Source organism: Chlorocebus sabaeus, chromosome 5 (assembly GCF_047675955.1).
Source record: "Chlorocebus sabaeus isolate Y175 chromosome 5, mChlSab1.0.hap1, whole genome shotgun sequence".
Lineage (NCBI taxonomy): Eukaryota > Metazoa > Chordata > Mammalia > Primates > Cercopithecidae > Chlorocebus > Chlorocebus sabaeus.
In genome coordinates this window covers 14,766,771-14,787,906 of record NC_132908.1, presented here as the reverse complement: position 1 = coordinate 14,787,906, position 21,136 = coordinate 14,766,771, and the positions used below count along the sequence as shown (strand labels likewise).

General features: G+C 44.0%; 1 protein-coding gene across 4 annotated transcripts in view; it reads left to right on the top strand.

The window, feature by feature from the left end:
* MARF1 (meiosis regulator and mRNA stability factor 1) overlaps positions 1 to 21,136 on the top strand; it is a 47,105-nt gene that overhangs the window by 13,935 nt on the left and 12,034 nt on the right. Inside the window, exons 8-21 of one of the 4 annotated variants that reach the window (XM_007986449.3) lie at positions 2,673 to 3,098; positions 3,302 to 3,459; positions 3,548 to 3,706; positions 5,334 to 5,526; positions 6,556 to 6,734; positions 7,947 to 8,027; positions 10,923 to 11,159; positions 11,285 to 11,404; positions 12,451 to 12,626; positions 15,134 to 15,354; positions 16,178 to 16,320; positions 16,487 to 16,620; positions 17,864 to 18,066; positions 19,068 to 19,295. In XM_007986449.3, coding sequence (XP_007984640.2) covers positions 2,673 to 3,098; positions 3,302 to 3,459; positions 3,548 to 3,706; positions 5,334 to 5,526; positions 6,556 to 6,734; positions 7,947 to 8,027; positions 10,923 to 11,159; positions 11,285 to 11,404; positions 12,451 to 12,626; positions 15,134 to 15,354; positions 16,178 to 16,320; positions 16,487 to 16,620; positions 17,864 to 18,066; positions 19,068 to 19,295 — 2,658 coding nt within the window. Of the gene's footprint in view, positions 1 to 2,669; positions 3,099 to 3,301; positions 3,460 to 3,547; positions 3,707 to 5,333; positions 5,527 to 6,555; positions 6,735 to 7,946; positions 8,028 to 10,922; positions 11,160 to 11,284; positions 11,405 to 12,450; positions 12,627 to 15,133; positions 15,355 to 16,177; positions 16,321 to 16,486; positions 16,621 to 17,863; positions 18,067 to 19,067; positions 19,296 to 21,136 lie in introns of all 4 variants that reach the window. The other 3 variants (XM_007986438.3, XM_007986430.3, XM_007986464.3) reach the window with 3 other exon arrangements.

The window sequence follows — 21,136 nt, the reverse complement described above, 5'->3', positions numbered from 1 at the left end:
AGTGTTTTTTTCCCGGGAGTTGAAGGTTGCAGTGAGCTGAGATTGCGCTACTGCACTCCAGCCTGGTCGACAGAGCGAGACGCTGTCTCAAAAAAAAAAAAAAAAAAGTAAATGTAGTGTTTTAGGTAAGAACTTGCCCATTTTGGAGGTTCTTACTCCTTATGGTTAAAAAGAAAAAAAGTTTTGATAGTTCAAAACATTTAGTCTTGCTGGATGTTTTTTCCCATCCACTAGAGTGATAATTTAAGGTACATTTATTTTTATGTTCTTTAGTCTGTTTCTTTAATTTTAATAAATTAAACGTATATTGGTACTGCCTGGGTTTTGAGTCCCATGTGTAAGAGGAAAAGTGTAGATTTTGTTGATAATTGGTCAGTACCCTGCAAATAAAAGGAAAAGCCTCTGATTAGAAAAGTATGGTGTGGGCCGAGTGAGGTGACTCATGCCTGCGATCCCAGTACTTTGGGAAGCTGAGGTGGGCAGATCACATATCACTTGAAGTCAGGAGTTAAAGAGCAGCCTGGCCAATATGGCGAAACCCCATCTCTACTAAAAATACAAAAATTAGCCAGGTGTGGTGGCGGGCACTGGTAATCCCAGCTACTTGGGAGGCTGAGGCAGGAGAATCACTTGAACCTGGAAAGTGGAGGTTGCAGTAAGCCAAGATCGCACCACTGCACTCCAGCCTGGGTGACAGAGTAGACTCTGTCTCAAAAAAAAAAAAAAAAAAAGTATGGTATGATCATTGTAAAAACAAAACACAGTATTTAGAAATGTGGAAAGTGAAAACCCCACAATTCTAACCTCCAGAAGTAACTACTGTTAATATTTTGGTATTACCCTCCAGATTTTGAAAGTGTGTCACATATATGGTGTTCTGTGGCTTTTGGAAAAAAAACTTTATGTCAGAGCTTGGATGTCTTTTCGTGTTAATGTATATTAATATCAATCTGCCACATTTTAAAAACCAGAATTTTGGTTTGAAAAGTACTTGTATGGCTGGACTTTATTTAACCAGTCTACCTGTTAGTGGACATTTTGTTTATACCCAGTTTTGTGTTTTGTTTTGTTTTGTTTTGTTTTACCATTTCCAGCAAGGTAATTTATATCTTTAGGCTCCTGGGCCGACATACCATAGGGTAATTTCCAAGGCTTAAAAGTTCCGGGTTAGAATTTTACTATCAAGATAGTCCTCCAGGAAGGTGGTACTAATTTACAGTTATGAAAGTATCGGTTTTAAATGTTTGCCAGGCCAATAAGTGAAAAACGGCATCATGTTATAATTGGCTTTTAAATTAAAATGTAACACAGTGCAAAATATCGTTTTATGATTATTGTTGTTTGCTCTTTATTTCTTCTGTAAATTGTTCACATCCTTTGCCTGTTGTTAGTGATTTCTCTTATTGTTTCTGGATTTAACCCTTTATATAATTATCTTAAGTTTTCTCCTGGTGCTTTAATGGTTCTGCTTTTAAAAATATTATTCTTATTCTTATTTAAAAAAATTTTTTTTGAAACTCTGTCACTCAGGCTGGAGTGCTGTGGTGTGATCTCAGCTTACTGCAGCCTCCGCCTCCCGGGTTCAGTTGATTCTCCTGCCTCAGCCTCCCGAGTAGCTGGGATTACAGGTGCCTGCCACCACGCCTGGCTAATTTTGTGTTTTTAGTAGAGAGGGGGTTTCACTATGTTGGCCAGGCTCGCCTCGAACTTCTGACCTCAGGTGACCACCCGCTTTGGCCTCCCAGAGTGCTGAGATTACAGGCATAAGCCACTGTGCCAGGCCAAGTTCTACTTCTTAATACATAAATTTCAATTTATCTGGAAGAATTATGACTACCCACTGCCAAATAGAACTTCCAGCCTGACTGCTGGCAACCTGCTGTTGTAGCTGAACAGGCTCTAAGTTGTTGGGTATTAAAATTTTTTTTTTTACTTAAGTCTATAGCACCCAGTATTCCCAGGCATTCTCCTATGCAAAAACTAACCAGGACCGACCCTGCTTAGCTTCTGGCTCTAACTTTATAAATTATTATTCAGCGGACCTGCAGAATAAATAGACATTTTAAAAACAACTTCGAGATATGATTTACGTAGTACAAAATTCTGCTCTTTTAAGTGTACAGTAATTTTTAGTAAATTGAGTTGTACAATTTTAGAATATTTTCATCACCTCAGTAAGATCTGTTATGCTAATGTATAGTTAATCCCCTTCCCCACTCCCAGGCACTACTAATCTTTCTGTCTCTGTAGATTTGTATTTTCTGGATACTTTATAGAAGTGGAATCATACAGTATACAGACTTCTGTGCCTAGCATATTTTTTTTTTTTTTTTTTTTTTTTTTTGAGACAGTGTCTCGCTCTGCCACTCAGAGTGGAGTGCAGTGGCACAGTCACTCCAGCCTCAGTCTTCCTGGGCTCAGGTTAATCCTCCCACTTGAGTAGCTAGGACTGCAGGCATGCACCACCATGCCCAGCTAAAGCATATTATTTAAAACAATATTCAGCTACTTTGTCAACACTAAATGATTTACCCTCCCCCCTCTAAATCACTGTCACCTCCTCTCCAAAGTTGTTAACTGAAGTTTCAAGGTCACCCATTGTTCTTATTTTGAAATTGAATGTGTGCCCTTAAGTTAACCTGATGTAACACTTCTTTCCTCTGTATTAGCAGTGCCACACTCTGCTCTATGTTTATAACCTACCAGCAAATAAAGATGGCAAGAGCGTCAGCAACAGGCTCAGACGCCTGTCCGATAATTGTGGTGGGAAAGTGCTGAGTATCACAGGCTGCAGTGCAATTCTCCGCTTCATAAACCAAGATAGTGCAGAGCGCGCTCAGAAGCGAATGGAAAACGAAGATGTCTTTGGTAATAGGATCATTGTGTCATTTACTCCAAAAAATAGAGAACTCTGTGAAACAAAGAGTTCAAATGCAATTGCTGATAAAGTGAAGTCTCCCAAAAAACTTAAGAATCCAAAATTGTGCCTCATCAAAGATGCAAGTGAACAATCTTCCAGTGCCAAAGCCACGCCTGGAAAAGGGTCACAGGCAAATTCTGGATCTACTACAAAAAATACAAATGTTAAAAGTTTACAGGTAATTTTGATACCTCTTGCTTTCTGAAGTTTATGGTAGGTTTGGTTTCTTCGTTTCTGTGTTTTACGTGCCCGCTTGCTTTTGGCATGTCCCTTTTTGATTTCAGTGTTTCAAATGATACTCAGAGTCAATCATTTTCTATAAAGGCTCTAACAAATCTTGGGTACTTAAAATTAAACCCCACTGTGCTTGTGTCTTTGAAGGAGCTGTGCCGCATGGAGTCAAAAACTGGTAATAGAAACAGTGAGCAGCAGCAAGGTCACCTGAGGCTGGTGGTACCCGCTCATGGTAACTCAAGTGCTACAGTGCCGATGCCGAAAAACTCGGGGGTGGCAGAACCTGTTTACAAAACCAGTCAGAAGTATGTGAAACTACTCTTTCTCATAGCTGCTTCTTGAATGTGAAGGAAGACGTATGACCTTTTCCGTTCAATTTTCCCCTTCTGTTAGAAAAGAGAACCTCAGTGCCCGAAGTGTTACCAGTTCTCCTGTAGAGAAAAAAGATAAGGAGGAGACTGTATTCCAAGTGAGTTACCCGTCTGCTTTTAGCAAGTTAGTTGCATCCAGGCAAGTCAGTCCTCTGCTCGCATCTCAGTCTTGGTCTTCTAGGTGAGTCTGGCTTCTTGACCCATGGGGGTGGTTACATGTAATAGGAAGGATTATGAAATAGTATGTTTGTTGAAAAGAATTCAGATAGTACTGAAATGCACAAAATAAGTCTCCCATCCCTCATCTGCCAGTTCCCCTCTCCTCAGGTAATCGTCGTTAACATTTAGGGGGAATGCTTTCACGATTTCTTCTTCCTCCATCTGGAAATTGTGGCAAGCAGAGGTTAGAAAGAGAAGCCTGTTGGAGAGTCCCTGGCCAGTGCTGGGAGGCATGTTAAGATGTCCCTGTGTTCACTGTGTTGAGGAAAAAGCCCAAAAGAGCCATGCATTGGTGGTTTTTATTAATATGGTACTGTATCGGAAGCTGTTTGAGAAGTAAAGTTTTCTACAAACTATGGTAGTTATCTATCACTATCTCTCACACTAAGGAATTCTCGAGGCTTGGGAGACAGAGAAGCCATAAGGCTGTGTTGCATTCCCATGAGCTCTTTTTAGCATTATGTTTGTTCTGCTGAGTTGGTGGCAGATCACTGTAGAAAGTGACTGTGGATCAGGCGAGCACGGTGGCTCACGCCTGTAATCCCAGCACTTTGGGAGGCCGAGGCAGGTGGATCACGAGGTCAGGAGATCAAGACCATCCTGGCTAACATGGTGAAACCCTGTCTCTACTAAAAATACAAAAAAAATTAGCCAGACATGGTGGCGAGCTCCTGTAGTCCCAGCTACTCAGGAGCCTGAGGCAGGAGAATGGTGTGAACCCGGGAGGTGGAGCTTGCAGTGAGCTGAGATCGCGCCACTGCACTCCAGCCTGGGTGACAGAGCGAGACTCCGTCTCAAAAAAAAAAAAAAAAAAAAAAAAAGTGACTATGGATATATAAAATTACTTCTAAAAAGCCACATAAAAGTTTTCCATCTGTGCAGAAAGAACTACAACATGTGAGCAAGAACTTTTAACTCTTTCAGAGCCACCGAGAAAGTTAAACACCTTAAATTGGTATCACAGGGTGATTTCCTAAGGATAATGCACAAAGCAGAGGGTTAATTCATCAGGACTGCCTCTAATTCCTGCCTTTAGCTTTAACCCAAAGGAAGAATATTTGATGTTGATTGGCAATAATTAGGGGTCAGTAGATAGTACTTTTGACAATGTCTGAAGTCAGTGTGTATTTAAGATTAAAAACACAGCTGGGCACAGTGGCTCATGCCTGTAATCCCAGCCCTTTGGGAGGCTGAAGCAGGTGGATCACTTGAGGTCAGGAGTTTAAGACCAGCCTGGCTAACATGGGGAAACCCCATCTCTACCAAAAATTCAAAAAATTAGCTGGGTGTAGTGGTGCATGCCTGTAGTCGCAGCTGTTGGGGAGGCGGAGACAGGAGAATTGCTTGAACCCAGGAGATAGAGGTTGCAATAAGCCGAGATCGTGCCTTTGCACTCCAGTCTGGGTGACAGAGAGAGAGACTGTCTCAAAAAAAAAAAAAAGATTAAAAACAGATTTGAAAACCAAATGTTTGGTTTGGTTGTGTTGTGGGAAAGCTGCTTGTATATATAGTTTCAAACAAAGCCTAAATGATGAAATCTAAATATACAGAACAGTTTTTTAAAATAATCTCAATATGTGTGTTTTAAGCAGGAGTATGTCTCCAAACCTTTTAAACAGAGCATCCCCGCTTGCTTTCAACATTGCAAATTCAAGCAGCGGAGCCGACTGCCCAGACCCATTTGCAAATGGTGCTGATGTTCAAGTCAGCAACATAGACTACAGATTATCCCGGAAGGAGCTGCAGCAGCTCCTGCAGGAAGCATTTGCCAGGCATGGCAAGGTAACTTTTTCCCTCTTGTGCTTGCTTTGTTCTACTCTTTGATGGAGTTTCTAGTCAAGAGAACCTAATTTGATATACATAACCACAGCCAGGATAGAAGTGTGACTGAACAAGTTTGAACTCCTCCTTCCTTTTCCCTTTGGTCTGCTCAGAGTGGTGCTATAAATCCAGTTTTTACAGTATAGCCCCAGAGAGCAAGACACCTAGCAGTGAGAAGCTCTTGTCTTAAGCAGAAATTGAAATGGCAATTTGTGGCCAGGCGTGGTAGCTCATGCCTGCAATCCCAGCACTTCGGGAGGCCGAGGTGGGCAGATCACCTGAGATCAGGAGTTTCAGACCAGCCTGGCGAGTGAAAACCCTGTCTCTACTTTAAAAAAAAGAAAAAAAAATTAGCTGGGCGTGGTGGTGCATGCCTGTAGTCGCAGCTACTTAGGAGGCTGAGACAGGAGAATCGCTTAAACACGGGGAACAGAGGTTGTAGTGAGCTGAGATCGCACCACTGCTTTCTGGCCTGGGCAACAGAGTGAGACTCTGTCTCGGAAGGAAAAAAAAAAAGGCAATTTGATAAGTAAAACATTGATGGATTTTAGTTAGCTCTTCCTGCTGAAATACAGGTAGGATTCTAAAATGTTGGCTGGTCGTGTTTATGTCTTACTGCATTTGACTCCTTTTTAAGATGCAGTTTTGCTAAAAATGCACCTTTGTAGTAGATTCTTAAAAATGGCCATGCCCTGGGTTTTGTAGAGTCTGGAGAAGACCCCAAAGACTCTTCCCATGTGTTGGCCTCTGAGCCTGCCTTGGAAACCTGTGTGTGCCAGAGCACACAGGCCGGGCCAGTGTGACATCTCTGAATGTGAAGGTCATCCCATGCTCACTTACGTCCTGGTCAGCAGAAGAGCAGGGTTCAGACATACTCCTTCATGGAAGCACTGCAGTCCACAAACGTGTTCCTTCATGGTTCACCTTCAGTTTTAAGATGACAGGGTTCTGGGCGGACATAGCGTTCAGTTTTCCCTTTTCCTGTTGTAGGTGAAAAGTGTTGAGCTCAGCCCCCATACAGATTATCAGCTCAAGGCTGTTGTGCAAATGGAAAACTTACAAGATGCGATTGGTGCAGTGAATAGCCTCCACAGATACAAAATTGGCAGCAAAAAGATCCTGGTCTCACTTGCCACCGGGGCTGCCAGCAAATCACTCTCTTTACTGAGGTAAGAAACAAGCAAGCTGTTTATTTCAGGAAGTAACATTTGACCCAGAAACAGTTTTAGAAATAATAAAAATAGATTCGCTCACATTCCCACCCCTCTTGTGATGACTGCATGTGGAATAATGCTTATTCTAGATTGATAAGAGTTAGAAACAAGCCTTTTGACTCTTGTCTAAGTCATTAATCAAAGGTGGAACACAGCTTAAACTTGACAGGCATTTGGGAGTAAAATAATATGCAGCATGTTTAAACAGGTTCTAAAAATAGTAGGCCCCTACAATAAAAGTTAATAAACCTGAAAAGTCTGAAGTATTACCTTCAGATCTTAGTAGAAGGTAGATTTGTGTATAGATTTGTGTATAAAGACCAGATTACAAATCTTCAAGCTCTCCATTTGCAAACATGTCCTTAGTGTCAAATAGATACCCAGCCCCGTAAGTCTGCCTTAAGACTGTATCAGTCTCAAGCATCTGGTGATGGTTTTACTCATAGTAAGATGTGATACTTTGGGTCTCCCTGTTTTGGGGAGACTGGTAAAACAGGACCCACTCCTGAATGTCTCCTTGGATAATCAGAGATCTTTTCTCTAACTTGTACTTCACTGTTACTTAAATTACAAGTTATGGTTTTTTTATTGTTGTTGTTGTTCTTAGAATAAAAATGATGCTCATTGAAGAAAATTTGGAAAGTTTAGAAACATAAAAGAAGTACGGGAAAAAAAACATCCACAGTCGTATGGCTCAAAGTCAATTGCACTTAACAGTTTGGCATTTTCTGTTTGTTTTATTTGGGTTTTTTCCCTTTGAGTGTTTTTTGGTGCCTCTTGGTGTTTTAAAACCGTAGTTGAGATTATGTTGTATTCAGTTGCGTATCCTTATCTTTGGGAACGTCAGTCGCATATATCAAACAAACTGCAGTATGGCAGAAGATATTTAAGTTCTTCTCCCTTTTGCTCTGAGTTAATCATGCCTTTCTGCTCCACTGGTGTGGAAAACCCTGTGATTGATACCAATTCTAGTGTGTAACATAATCTTCTTTCATTGCCTTGTCCCTAAAATCCTTTCTTTAGACTTTTCCGGAAAATAAATTCTGACATACCAGCAATCAGTAAATTTATTTTGCATATGCACTGTGTTAATTTTATGAACTCTGTTTATACAGCTTGTAATATAGAGGCAATGGTCTGTTCCCTAATCAAACTTCTGTCTTACAGTGCAGAAACAATGTCTGTTCTTCAGGATGCCCCTGCCTGTTGCCTGCCTCTGTTTAAATTTACGGATATCTATGAAAAAAAGTAAGTTAGGTATATTTTTGCCTTGTCCAGTCAGTACTGATGGGTGACTTACACGCACAAAACCATGGTAATGAGTCTTGAGGAGCTTCAGCCTGGTAGAAGAGAGGAGACAGAGACACTGGCATTCAGATTTACACGTCAATGAATATTTAGCAGACAGTTTTAAAACATCTTTTATTTTTAACAAAGTTAGACCTTTGGTCCTCAATGCTGTGCTTATTTTTCCCCCAATTGACTAGTTTTAGGTTTTTGTTTTTGCTTTGTTTTTTCAATTTTTTTGGAGGCAGAGTCTCGCTCTGTTGCCCAGACTAGAGTGCAGTGGCTCAGTGTCAGCTCACTGCAACCTCCGCCTCCCAAGTTCAAGTGATTCTCGTGCCTCAGCCTCCCGAGTAGCCAGGACTACAGGCATGTGCCACCAAGCCTTGCTAAGTTTTTGTATTTTTAGTAGAGATAGGGTTTTGCCATGTTAGCCAGGCTGGTCTTAAACTCCTGACCTCAAGTGATCTGCCCACTTCAGCCTCCCAAAGTGCTAGGATTACAGGTGTGAGCCACTGCGCCTGGCCAAGTTTTAGTATTTATTGGATGAACTTTTTTAAGCACTAGACTATGAGCTCCAGGACAACAGGGACTGGCTGTGCCCTCATACTGTGTCCTAAGCACCCAGCCCATAGTAGATGCTTAGCAAGGACTCGTGAGTGCAAGACCTAGGCACTGCAGAGAAGGCAAAACTGGGCAAGACTTAGGTCTTGTACCTGAGGAGCTTATGTCTAGCAGGAAGAGAAAATGCTCATGAATCCTCATGGACAGTGAAGAAAACTGATTGGAAAGGAGGAAGAAAGGCTTTGAGAACACCGAGGAGGGGAAGAACAAGGAACTTGACCATTATCCCATGGGTAGTAGGGAGCCACTGAAGTGCTGGAGGAAGAAGGGGAGGGAAAAGGTGTGGTGACGGGAACCATGCTACAGGAAGACTCTTGTCGTAGCAGTGGCGTCTGAGAGGGCATGAACAGGGGAGAGAAAGAGGCAGAGAGGAAAGTGCTACATCAGTCCAAATTCAGAGCAGACACTGTTGGTACAGAACTTGATGTTACAGAAATGTCAAATGTCATTGAAACTGGAGTGGGTAACTCATTTCTTTTTATTAAAAAAATTTTTTTCAAGACAGGGTCTCACTCTGTCACCCAGGCTATAGTGCAGTGGCACGACCCTAGCTCACTGCAGCCTCAAACTCCTGGACTCAGATGATCCTTCCATCTCAGCCTTTTGAGTAGCTGGGACCACAGGCATCCGCCATCCTGCCCAGTTAATATTTTTTAATTTTTGCAGTGAGGGGGTTTTGCTCCATTGCCCAGGCTGGTCTTGAACTCCTGGCCTCAAGCGATTCTCCCACCTCGACCTCCCAAAGTGCTGGAATTACAGGCACAAGCCACCACCTGTGGCCAGAGTAACTAGTTTTACGTAGCAAGCAAGGTAAAAGGGAGGGTCATTTTGATTCTGAGTGTTTGGCTTTGTGTGACTGGGATGATGGTTGCACAGTTAAACGGGAAATAGGGAAATAAAGCGTGGCCAGGAGGTACAGCAAGTTTCTGGTCTTGGTTTTGGACATGCAGGTTTTAGGGGCCGGTGGAGTAGCTGGGTAGAGAGTTCACGTAGTCTTCTGCACATCGAGGGGCTTCTTTGGGAGAGAAGCAGGCTCTGAAGATAGAGCAGTCATTTGCCTTTAAGATGACTGGGACAGACTGGAGGGCAGATAAGGTTGGGAGGGGGAAGGAGAAATAGAGGGCAGGAATGGATGGAGTGCCACCAGGGCCAGGGATGTGGACGAGCACCCAGGATGTGTGCCCAGAGAGCACATCAGGAACGGGGGGATCCAAGGCCGTGAGGAAATGCGTGAGGTGTGGGGATGAGGCAGAGGCCGCTGATCACTTTTGAGTCATCGCTGCAGAGTCCTGTGGCTAAAATCCTGGAGGGAAGGGGCTGAGAGACTTGCGGGTAACGCAGCAGAAGTAGCTCCTGAGCAGCTGGATGTTTCCATTACAGGGACAGGGAAGAGTGCAAGACTGAGAGTGAGAGTACAAGGGCGAGTGTGTCTCTCTAGCAGGTGGAAGAGGACCAGGGGCTGGTTTGGTAGATGGGAATCTGAGTACATGTAGGACACTGGGAAGAAACCACTGGTCAGGCAGTGAGAAGACCAGGGAACACTTACTGAGCACTTACTATGAGCCAGGTTCTGTCCAGGCCTAACCACACTTAATCCTCACATCAACCCTGTGAGATAGGTGCTGTCATCACCCCATTTTACAGATGGAGAAAGTGAGGCCCTGATTGGTTGTGGAACTTGACTAAGGTCACACAGGTTGAAGTGGAGTCAGGATGTGAACTCAAATCTGTCAGCCTCCAGGGCCAGTGCCTTTAAGTTCCAAGTAGGAAAGATACAGGTCAGGAGGAAAACTGGGGAGTCCAGCGTCACAGGGTGTGTGGGTCACGCAGTTGAGGCATAGGAGAGGTGAGAGGGTCACGGAAAACACGTATTCTTCTGAGAGAGGAGAGGGGATGGTGAAAAGTAATACAGAGAATTGGAAGTGAGGGGAGCTGCATGGAGAGAGGTTTCCAACTCAGAGAATTCGGTGAGGTTACTTACAGAAACTGGGCAGGGGCTAGGGGTGGCTTCCAGATGATGTGAGCATTGTCATGGACGGAGCCACAGATAACTCAGGAGTACCAAGCATCATTGGTTTGCTAGTGAATGAATTTGTAGTGGAATTATTCCGGTTTTACCTTTGAAGAGATGGAGGAACCATCCTTGGTTATTGCTCTTTATTTAAACAGGATGGGTGTTTCTGTATAATCAAAGAAAAACCTTCTAAGTCAGCATCTCTCTTCTCTTGCTTTTAGATTTGGACACAAGTTGAATGTGTCAGATCTATATAAATTAACAGACACGGTTGCAATCCGTGAACAAGGAAACGGACGGCTGGTGTGTCTCCTACCCAGCAGTCAGGCCCGCCAGAGCCCCTTAGGGTCTTCCCAGTCACACGACGGCTCCTCCACGAATTGCAGCCCAATTATATTTGAAGAGTTAGAATATCACGAGCCTGTCTGCAGACAGCATTGTTCCAATAAGGATTTCAGGTATGCCATTCGTTCTCCTTTAGAAATAATTCTTTTCTATAAGATTGTGGAATGTTAGGATGACCTTGTGAACATCTTAGACCCCTGCGGAATGTCAGCTTCCTATTGTGTTCTCTTTTTTTCAGCGAACATGAATTTGATCCAGACTCTTACAAGATTCCTTTTGTGATTCTTTCTTTGAAGACATTTGCGCCCCAGGTTCACAGTCTTCTCCAGACCCACGAGGGCACCGTGCCTTTATTGAGGTGAACTGTCTCAAAGCCTTTGTCGATATAATGCCCTAGTTCTCCTTTTTATAGGAAGCCTGCCCTTTCTGCCCACACCTTTTTGCAAATAGGTACTATACGATGCTTCATCCTCATGTGTTTAGCCTTCAAAGTACAGTCGTGCACCACACAACGACATCTTGGCCAACCATGGACTGTATGTAGGACAGTGGTCCCGTAAGATTATAATCACATATTTTCACTGTACCTTTCGATGATTAGATACACAAATACCATTGTGTTGTAGTTGCTCACAGTGTGCAGTACAGTATCAGGCTGTCCAGATTGTAGCTCAGGAATCATGGGCTGCACCAGCCTAGGTGTGCAGTGGGCCGCAGCATCTAGGTTTGTGTGAGTGCACCTGATGATGTTCTCAGATGACAGAATCGCCCAGCAACACTTCCTTTAGTACATCCCCCCATCATGAAGCAACACGTGACTGTATATCTGAAATGGGATCCATTCACTCAGTACTTCAACAGGAAAATGTGTGTTTGCACTACATTTTAGAAATGTAAACGTGAGGAGGGCAGTTTCTTCCCACAGCGGGGAGATGTATCATAAGTGCTGCAGTCAAAATCTCCACAAGTGTTGAGAGTACACAGCTTCAAATATGCATACATTTCAAGACTTGTGAGAGAAGAGGATTCCTCAGAAGTTCATTTAACCACTCCGTGAGCCACAGCAGTAGAGTTCATACAAAGGCCGACACAGGACTTAGTGGCCTACATGCGCCTGCTGATGTGGAAGCAGACGTGTTAACTGACTTGGAGCCCAGTTGCCTTATTTTTAACCCCCCTCCTGGAAAAGTACCCAGAAAATGCCATCAGAATGCATCAAAGAGGCCAGTGCCACCATGCTTGCCTCCCTGGGTCCTTAATTTTAACCTTCAAACCTGGTGGTGGGCATTCAGACAAATGATTAACACATACATTAAACCAAAGCCTTCTGTTTAGCAAGTGCTTCCTTTTCTGTTGTTTTAATTTAACCTTTCCTTTTTGTTTTTTTGTTTTTTCCTGTTTCAGCTTTCCAGATTGTTACACTGCAGAGTTTGGTGATCTAGAAGTAGTGCAAGAAAACCAAGGAGGTGTTCCCTTAGAACACTTCATCACCTGTGTTCCAGGTGTAAACATTGCCACTGCTCAGAATGGCATCAAAGTGGTTAAATGGATTCACAACAAGCCCCCGCCTCCCAACACTGGTAGGTGTCAGGTATTTTATCCTAGAGCTACCACCTGTCCACTGTGAGACCAGAGGAGGCTATTGGCTTTTATTTTAAACAGCAGCACAATTTGCCAAGTGTGAAAACACCATGGATGCGTCCTTTGACCTTTTGAAAACTCCTTCTGGCCGGGCGCGGTGGCTCAAGCCTGTAATCCCAGCACTTTGGGAGGCCGAGACGGGCGGATCACGAGGTCAGGAGATCGAGACCATCCTGGCCAACACGGTGAAACTCCGTCTCTACTAAAAATACAAAAAAAAAAAAATAGCCGGGCGAGGTGGCGGGCGCCTGTAGTCCCAGCTACTCGGGAGGCTGAGGCAGGAGAATGGCGGGAACCCGGGAGGCGGAGCTTGCAGTGAGCTGAGATCCGGCCACTGCACTCCAGTCCGGGCTACAGAGCAAGACTCCGTCTCAAAAAAAAAAAAAAAAAAAAAAAAAGAAAACTCCTTCTAAAATGCTTGAGGGGTTGGCAGAACTAGACTTTGTTTTATTTTTTCTTTGTTTTTTTTTTGAGACAGAGTCTTGCTTTGTCACCTGGCTGGAGTACAGTGGTGTGATCTCGGCTCACTGCCACCTCTGCCTCCCGGTTTCAAGTGATTCTCCTGCCTCAGCCTCCCGAGTAGCTGGGACTATAGTCGCCTGCCACCACGCCCGACGAACTTTTTTTTTCTGTATTTTTAGTAGAGATGGGGTTTCACCTTGTTAGCCAGGATGGTCTCGATCTCCTGACCTCATGATCTGCCCACCTTAGCCTCCCAAAGTGCTGGGATTACAGGCGTGAGCCACTGTGCCCAGCCTTCTTTTTTTTTTTGAGATGGAGTCTCACTCTCGCCCAGGCTGGAGTACAGTGGTGCCATCTCGGCTCACTGCAACCTCTGCCTCCCAGGTTCACGCCATTCTCCTGCCTCAGCCTCCCGAGTAGCTGGAACTACAGGCGCCTGCCACCGTGCCTGGCTAATTTTTTTGTATTTTTAGTAGAGACAGGATTTCACTGTGTTAGCCAGGATGGTCTCGATCTCCTGACCTCGTGATCTGCCCACTTTGGCCTCTAAAAGTGCTGGGATTACAGGCTTGAGCCCCCATGCCCAGCTGAAACTCTGTCTTTAAAAAAAAAAAAAAAGTTTCCGGTATTTGAAGGAAATACCACTTAATGTAGATTTACCTTTGAAAGTCATTTTGGTCCACATTTTGGACTTTGATAAATGTGAAAATAAATTTAAATGTAAAAGACCAAAGTATTTGGACCTAGACTTGGGTGAGTGTCAGAGTTATGGGCATGTCCTGAGTTGCAGATGTCTAAGGCTGCTGCCTGTGAACAACACTTAACATTGTTGCCTTCCTATATATACACACATGCTTCCTTCTCTTTGTCTCCAACACTTCTTTACCTTCTCTCACCTCCCTTACCCTACAGGAAAAAAGGTGAGGATAACCAAGGAATTCTCTCTGAGTCAGTCTGCTCTTAGGAATGTTTCTACTCGGGCTTCTTATGGGATACCTCCTTTCTTTTCCTTCTGTCTTAGACTCCTCAGGGGCCATAGTTTATGCTGCTCCTCCTTACTCCTAAGCCATGAGCCCACAAGCCTCCACCTTTTTAAAAATTTTATTTATTTATTTTTTTTGAGATGGAACCTCGCTCTCTCGCCCAGGCTGGAGTGCAGTGGCATGATCTCGGCTCACTGCAAGCTCCGCCTCCTGGGTTCATGCCATTCTCCTTCCTCAGCCTCCTAAGTAGCTGGGACTACAGGTGCCCACCACCGCGCCCAGCTAATTTTTTGTATTTTTAGTAGAAATGGGTTTTCATCGTGTTAGCCAGGATGCTCTCGATCTCCTGACCTTGTGATCTGCCCACCTCGGCCTCCCAAAGTGCTGGGATGACAGGCGTAAGCCACCATGCCCAGCAAGCCTCTCCACCTTTCTATAAAGGTTTCTATCTGATTACTTATATTTTTTAATAGGTATAAGCAGTCAAGATGGTGCAAAAACCTGTTTCTTACACTCTTTTATGTCATGCTAATTTTACAACATTGTCACTTTCTGTGGTTTTCTGGGTAACATTTTCAGCTCCACTGTGGATTAATTTTGCTCTTCTGGGCTACTTACTTGATGATCGTTTGTAACTTTGTGGGAAAGTGTGTTCCACATGACCAAGTTTCAGATGGATCTTGGAAATATAACTAGTTTCTAAACTGGGAGCTTCTTGTGTACTTTCACTTCTATAAAACTATAGTAGACTCTGCTTTACTTTGGCCACTGAACTTTGAGGATTAGTGGGATAGCATTTGACAGCCCTTGAATAAGTTAGGTTAGCTAGTTATTGGACTGTGAGACCTGAATATAGAAAATGAGGTGTAAAGCAGCTACTATACTTGGTTTCGTCTGCTTCCCCATGATCGAACTCAAGCCAAGGACTGCAGGGCCATTTCCCCTCCTTTCAGCTGGTGAAATCCGTGCTTTCTGTCTAATACATGTTGTTTTTCCTCTAGACCCTTGGCTTCTGCGTTCGAAGAGTCCTGTAGGTAACCCCCAGCTGATCCAGTTCAGTAGAGAAGTGATTGACTTGCTGAAAAGCCAGCCATCTTGTGTCATACCCATCAGTCATTTCATCCCATCCTATCACCATCATTTTGCAAAGCAGTGCCGAGTGTCAGACTACGGATACTCCAAGCTGATTGAGTTATTAGAAGCAGTGCCTCATGTGTTGCAGGTAAGGCGTGTCACAGGATTACTTGTTTACAGGCAGGAATATTCCTCCATGGCCTTGGCTGCCTCCATCAAAGAAACAGTAATAGTTAATTCCTAAGAAGTCAGTTCTGGGCAGAACATCCTCTAAAAGCTTTCTTTAGAGGGAAGGAGTAACACACAAAGGTGGCTTCTCAATTTTTCGGAAAGCTACTAGTTTCCAGTTTTAGAGGAACTCCTTGGAGGACTGAGGAGTATTTTCCCTCTAAGCTCTGTACACCTTCATCCCAGCACAGCTTTCTCCAGAATTGTTCATGATTACAAGGAAGCTGCCGTGAATAGCCACGTACTTGTATGTTGGTGCCTGTGTGAGAGTCAAGGGCTTAACCTTTCTTCTTAATGTAACTAGTTGGAGACTAGGTACTGGGCTAGAGTGTAGCACTGGATCCTATGAGGACTTTGTCCATTAACTCACAGTGTTTTAACAGCTTCCCACTCACTAAAAATGGCTTGAAAAACTTGCAGACCAATTTATCTGGACAACCAATACAGTTTTCATTTCTGTACTCACGACTTTTCTTTTCAAAAGATTACACTTTTCATTTCTATACTCAACGACTATTTGGGAGAGGGTGCGCCAGGCCAAAAACAGTAAGAGTTTCAGGAGGTTGGACGTTGGTTCCTTTTGACCAACTACATTTTGTTGATTCAGATGTATTTCAAATTGCACACATTCTACACGAAAGGAGTCATTCTTTGAGGCTATTACCAAGAGAGGGTGAGCCAGCAGCAAGGAAGTCGCTGTCTGCTGAGGTCTTATGTGTATAAATAAACCGTTTGCTTTGCAGATTCTTGGAATGGGCTCCAAACGTCTGCTGACCCTTACCCACAGGGCCCAGGTGAAACGCTTTACTCAGGATTTACTGAAACTTCTGAAATCCCAGGCCAGCAAACAGGTCATTGTGAGAGAATTCTCACAGGCTTATCACTGGTGAGTTGATGAACAGAAGTGAAAGCAAATATTTTAAGACACTTTATCATCTCCCAAATTCTAAATCGTTATCTAATATTTCCATTAAGCATTCTTTTGGAAAACGTGTAGTACTTTTACCGATGATACTACTCATTCCGTATCTGCTTCCGTTGTTAAAACCTAGGTGTTTCTCAAAGGACTGGGATGTCACTGAATATGGTGTTTGTGAGTTGACTGACATCGTATCAGAGATTCCAGACACAACCATCTGCTTGTCCCAACAAGATAATGAAATGGTGATTTGTATTCCCAAAAGAGGTATGTGACTTACATTTGCTAGAAGGATATTGTCTACCTCCTGTTACTTTAAAATAGTGTGGCATGGAAGATGTGGTTTTCCCTCCCTCTCCATGCTTCCTGAAGATTCCACAGAAAGCACAGTGTGAAAACTGCTGCTCTTTGGATTCTGTGTTCTTCAAAGCAGGTGAAGCTGTTCTCAAGAAGAAAAGCAGGCTGGCTTTTTAGAATTGACTCTAAGGGGAAAAACAGACATCATCAGCACTTTGCTCAAATGCCTCTTGCAGCCCGGCTGTGGCTATGTGAACCGTAGTCATCCGGTTGAGAACCTGTCACCGTGCCTGTTGCTTCACTCTTCTGTTGAACTCTGAGCTACTTTATTTACTCTGCACACTTGAGAAGGGAAGACAGCTCAAATGGATGTTTTGTTTTGCCTTTCAAATGTTAATAGTTACAGTTGAGATCAGAACTGCACAGGTCCACTTACGGGGAGAAAGTACGGTGATTGAGGGATGCAAAGCCCATGGATACCGAGGGCCAACTCTTCGTGTCTGCAGGTTCCGCGGGGCGGACCGCAGGACTTGAGTAGGTGGCGGATTTTGGTATCCAAGCAGGGTCCTGGAACTGATCCCTTGAGAACACCAAGGAGTGACTGTATGGTCATTATCCTCCTTCTGTTATCTGGTTCTTAAACTATGCTCCTGCAGAACACTGATGTCCATGAAATCATAGAATTCCAGGGCCAAAGTTAGTAATGCCAGTACTTTTCCAATTCTCACTTAAAAATTAATAGAAACAATCTCAGCTTAAGCTTTTGCTCCTCTTTTTGTTCAACTTTTGAAGCCTGATTCTCTTTTCTGCTAGCAAGTGTTAACTGAAGATCAGATGAATAAACAAAAAAAAGTGGGGATATTCAGAAGTGCGATTTCATAGGAGTAATTTCTAGAGTACTTGCTTAAGCACAGGGACCTGGGTGTGTGTCATTCTGATAGATACAGGGCAGGGGCTAGAAAATTGTTTTAGCTTGTAAGATGAATATATATGCATTTTATAGTATAGTATCATGACTTCCTGCTATTCTGCCCTGGAACATGTTTGAGAACCACTTGCAAAGAGGGAAGAGTGTATGTGTTTTAGGTTGTGTGTGTTTGGAATGCAAGGATGATATCGCTTATAAATTCCCAAAAGGATTTACTCTAGTATGGATGTTGAACACAAATGGGTAGCAAAAAACTGTGATTTTATGTTTTTTGTTTTTTTAAAGAACGCACTCAGGATGAAATAGAAAGGACAAAACAGTTCTCCAAGGATGTCGTTGATTTGCTGCGTCACCAACCCCATTTCCGGATGCCCTTTAATAAATTTATTCCCTCTTACCATCACCACTTTGGCCGGCAGTGCAAACTTGCATACTATGGGTTTACCAAACTACTTGAACTTTTTGAAGCCATACCTGATACTTTACAAGTGAGTGAAGAAATTCTAATTTTATGAAGTATTTTTCTGAACAACATATTGGAAATTTTTTTTCACATTCAAGACCTATTTTCCTGGGAAGTAGGGAGTTATGAAAGAGGATGAAAATCTAAGTTGTTCCAATCAGAGAAGCCATATTACTGACTCATTAGTATTTTTAGATAAATATGGCTTTTTCCTTCAATAAAGAATTATTCAAACTTGTCTTAGGGTAATTATTGAAAAAAGGATTAAGTAGGTTGATTTGTTTGTTTTTGTTTTTTTGTTTTGAGACGGAGTTTCTCTCTTGTTGCCCAGGCTGTAGTGCAGTGGTGCTATCTCAGCTCACTATAACCTCCACCTGCGGGTTCAAGCAATTCACTTGGCTCAGCCTCCCAAGTAGCTGGGATTACAGGTGCCCACCACCGTGTCCAGCTAATTTTTGTATTTTTAGTAGAGACGGGGTTTCACCATGTTGGCCAGGCTGGTCTTGAGCTCCTGACCTCAGTTGATCCGCTCGCCTCAGCCTCCCAAAGTGCTGGGATTACAGGCGCGAGCCACCACACCTGGCTGATTTCTTACACTGAATATTTGTTCATTAGTTTTATACTTTTCAAATCTTTCATGTTGAAGGTAGGCTGAGTACATGAGGTAACATCAGTGCTAAGCCGTTAAGCTGTTGCTAAGTTAAACCAAATTTCTGTTGATTTTATTTATTTATTTATTTTTTTACTAAAGTGCTTGTTAAAAATTGTTTTATTGTGGCAAAATACACATAACACAGAAGTTAGCACTGTAACTGTTTGTTTATTGATTGCCCAGTAGTGGTCAGCACATTCGCATTGTTGTGCAAGCAATCTTCTGAACTTTTTCATCTCACAGAACTGAAACTCTATACCCGTTCAGTAATGCTGACTTGTTTTTTCATTACTAGTTGCACACATTTTTTTGCTATTCTGTAAACAACTATGATTTGTTTATTCTCCCTTTCCTCCCGCCATGTGTTTTCGAAGGTATTGGAATGTGGAGAAGAAAAGATCCTTACTCTGACAGAGGTAGAGCGGTTCAAAGCTCTAGCTGCCCAGTTTGTTAAACTCCTTCGGTCCCAAAAAGATAACTGCCTTATGATGACAGATCTCCTTACAGAATATGCTAAAACTTTTGGTTATACATTTCGTCTCCAAGACTATGATGTCAGTTCCATTTCGGCTTTAACTCAGAAACTCTGCCATGTCGTCAAGGTAAATGTTGTTGTTTTTTTTTTCTCCCCCTCCCCCGTCATGGGATAAAGCTTATAGTGGCCTAATTCTCATTAGGAAGTTTGCATGTGCTGTAGTGTTTCTGTATTTACACCTTGAACTACTTAACTGTCACAGCCTTACAACTTGTTTTGTGTCATTAGTGCTTCTTAGGTAATAGGAGAAGCCTTAGTTTGGAAGTTTAGTTTTGGTCTTCCTCTTGTGTGTTTCTGAATGGCCTTGCCAAAGCTACGCCTTTGTGAACTGATGAGGTCACTCTTCACCCCAGGGTTCGGTCATCAGGTGGAGCCAACTCAGCGCTGTTGGCCTGAGCTCAACTCCTTCCAGTGAGAGCTTTGTCTGTGACGTTCTCGGGAGCTGTAATCACACAGTGTCTTCTCCCTCCACATTCTCACCCACTTAGGACTAGGCTTAGGAGCCAGCACGGGTGCAGAGTGGCCTTTGTCGCTGGCAGAGCTGTAGTAGAAAGGGCAACTTGTCCTGTTTCCTGCCCTGGACTGCACTGACCCTCCCCATCCTAGGCAGAGCAGCTGCCAGTTTTCAGCCCCCTCCCCCACAGGACCAGGAGAAGTCACTGCCAGGAGGAAGGAATGGAAAGGGAAGCATGAGGGACGGCACCCTCAGTTACAGGCCCATTACTAGCTGCACACATTTCTGTGTCATTTAATTCCGTAAACAGCCAGAATGGGTTCATTCTCCTTTTCCTCCCCACTGTGAGGTGTTTTTTGGAGATGGAGTCTTGCTCTGTGGCCCAGGCTGGAGTGCAGTAGTGCAATCTTGGCTCACTGCAACCTCCACCTCCCAGGTTCAAGCGATTCTCCTGCCTCAGCCTTCCGAGTAGCTGGGATTACAGGCGCCTGCCACCATGCCCGACTAGTTTTTATATTTTTAGTAGAGACAGTGTTTCACCACGTTGACCAGGCTGGTCTCGAACTCCTGGCCTCAGATAATCCGCCCGCCTCAGCCTCCCAGAGTGCTGGGATTACAGGCATGAGCCACCGCACCCGGCCCCCACTATGTTTCTGAATGTATTGGACTGCAGGGAAGAAGAAGTTCTTACCTTGGCAGAGGTAGGACGGCTCAGAGCTCTCCTTAGGTACTGGTTGGTTAGAGGAGGAGGTGAGAGAGCAGGAAGCACACCAGGAGAGCGGAACATCCCTGAGCCAAGACAGAGGAATGGCCAGCAGCATCATAGGAAGGCAGGTCAGAGAGGGACTGCCTGACCTCCAGGTTTAACTCAGTGGGGAGAGTTGTTGCCGCCGGCCAGGTCAGTGGCAGCGTGGATTGTGCAGACAGAACCCACCTGGGAGTAGGGTGAGGAGTGAGGAGAGGTGAGAAAATGGCCCAGGTCATCTGGACAGCAACCTGGTTTGTCTGCTTGTGAAGATGGAGGGCTGGGGCAGCAGCTAGAGGCTGTGGGGCTGAGGGAGCAAGGGAGGATTTGGGCTGTTGGTTTTCCTACCTGGAAAAACTTGAGCAAGTCTGAAAGCCATTGATGTGGCTCTGTCTAGAGAGAGAAGATGAACATACAAGGGTGAGAGGGGCTAAGACGGGAGGGCCTTGAGGTGTGGGAGACTGGGAAACTAGCACACAGAGGAAGAAGGAAGCATACAGGGCAATAGGCTGGGGGCAGGCATGGGCAGGTCTGATGTTTGTCATCAGGAATAGAAGGGAGTCCTCTTCCAAGAGTGATTTTCCACCAGAGAGAGGGACTGATCTGTGCTTAGAGAGAGGAGAGGCAGGCTCAGGGCTTAGAAGTGGGGAGAAGGTCCGCAGTTGTCGTGGTGAGTAGAGAATGGCTTGATCTGGATGTCATGTGGGCT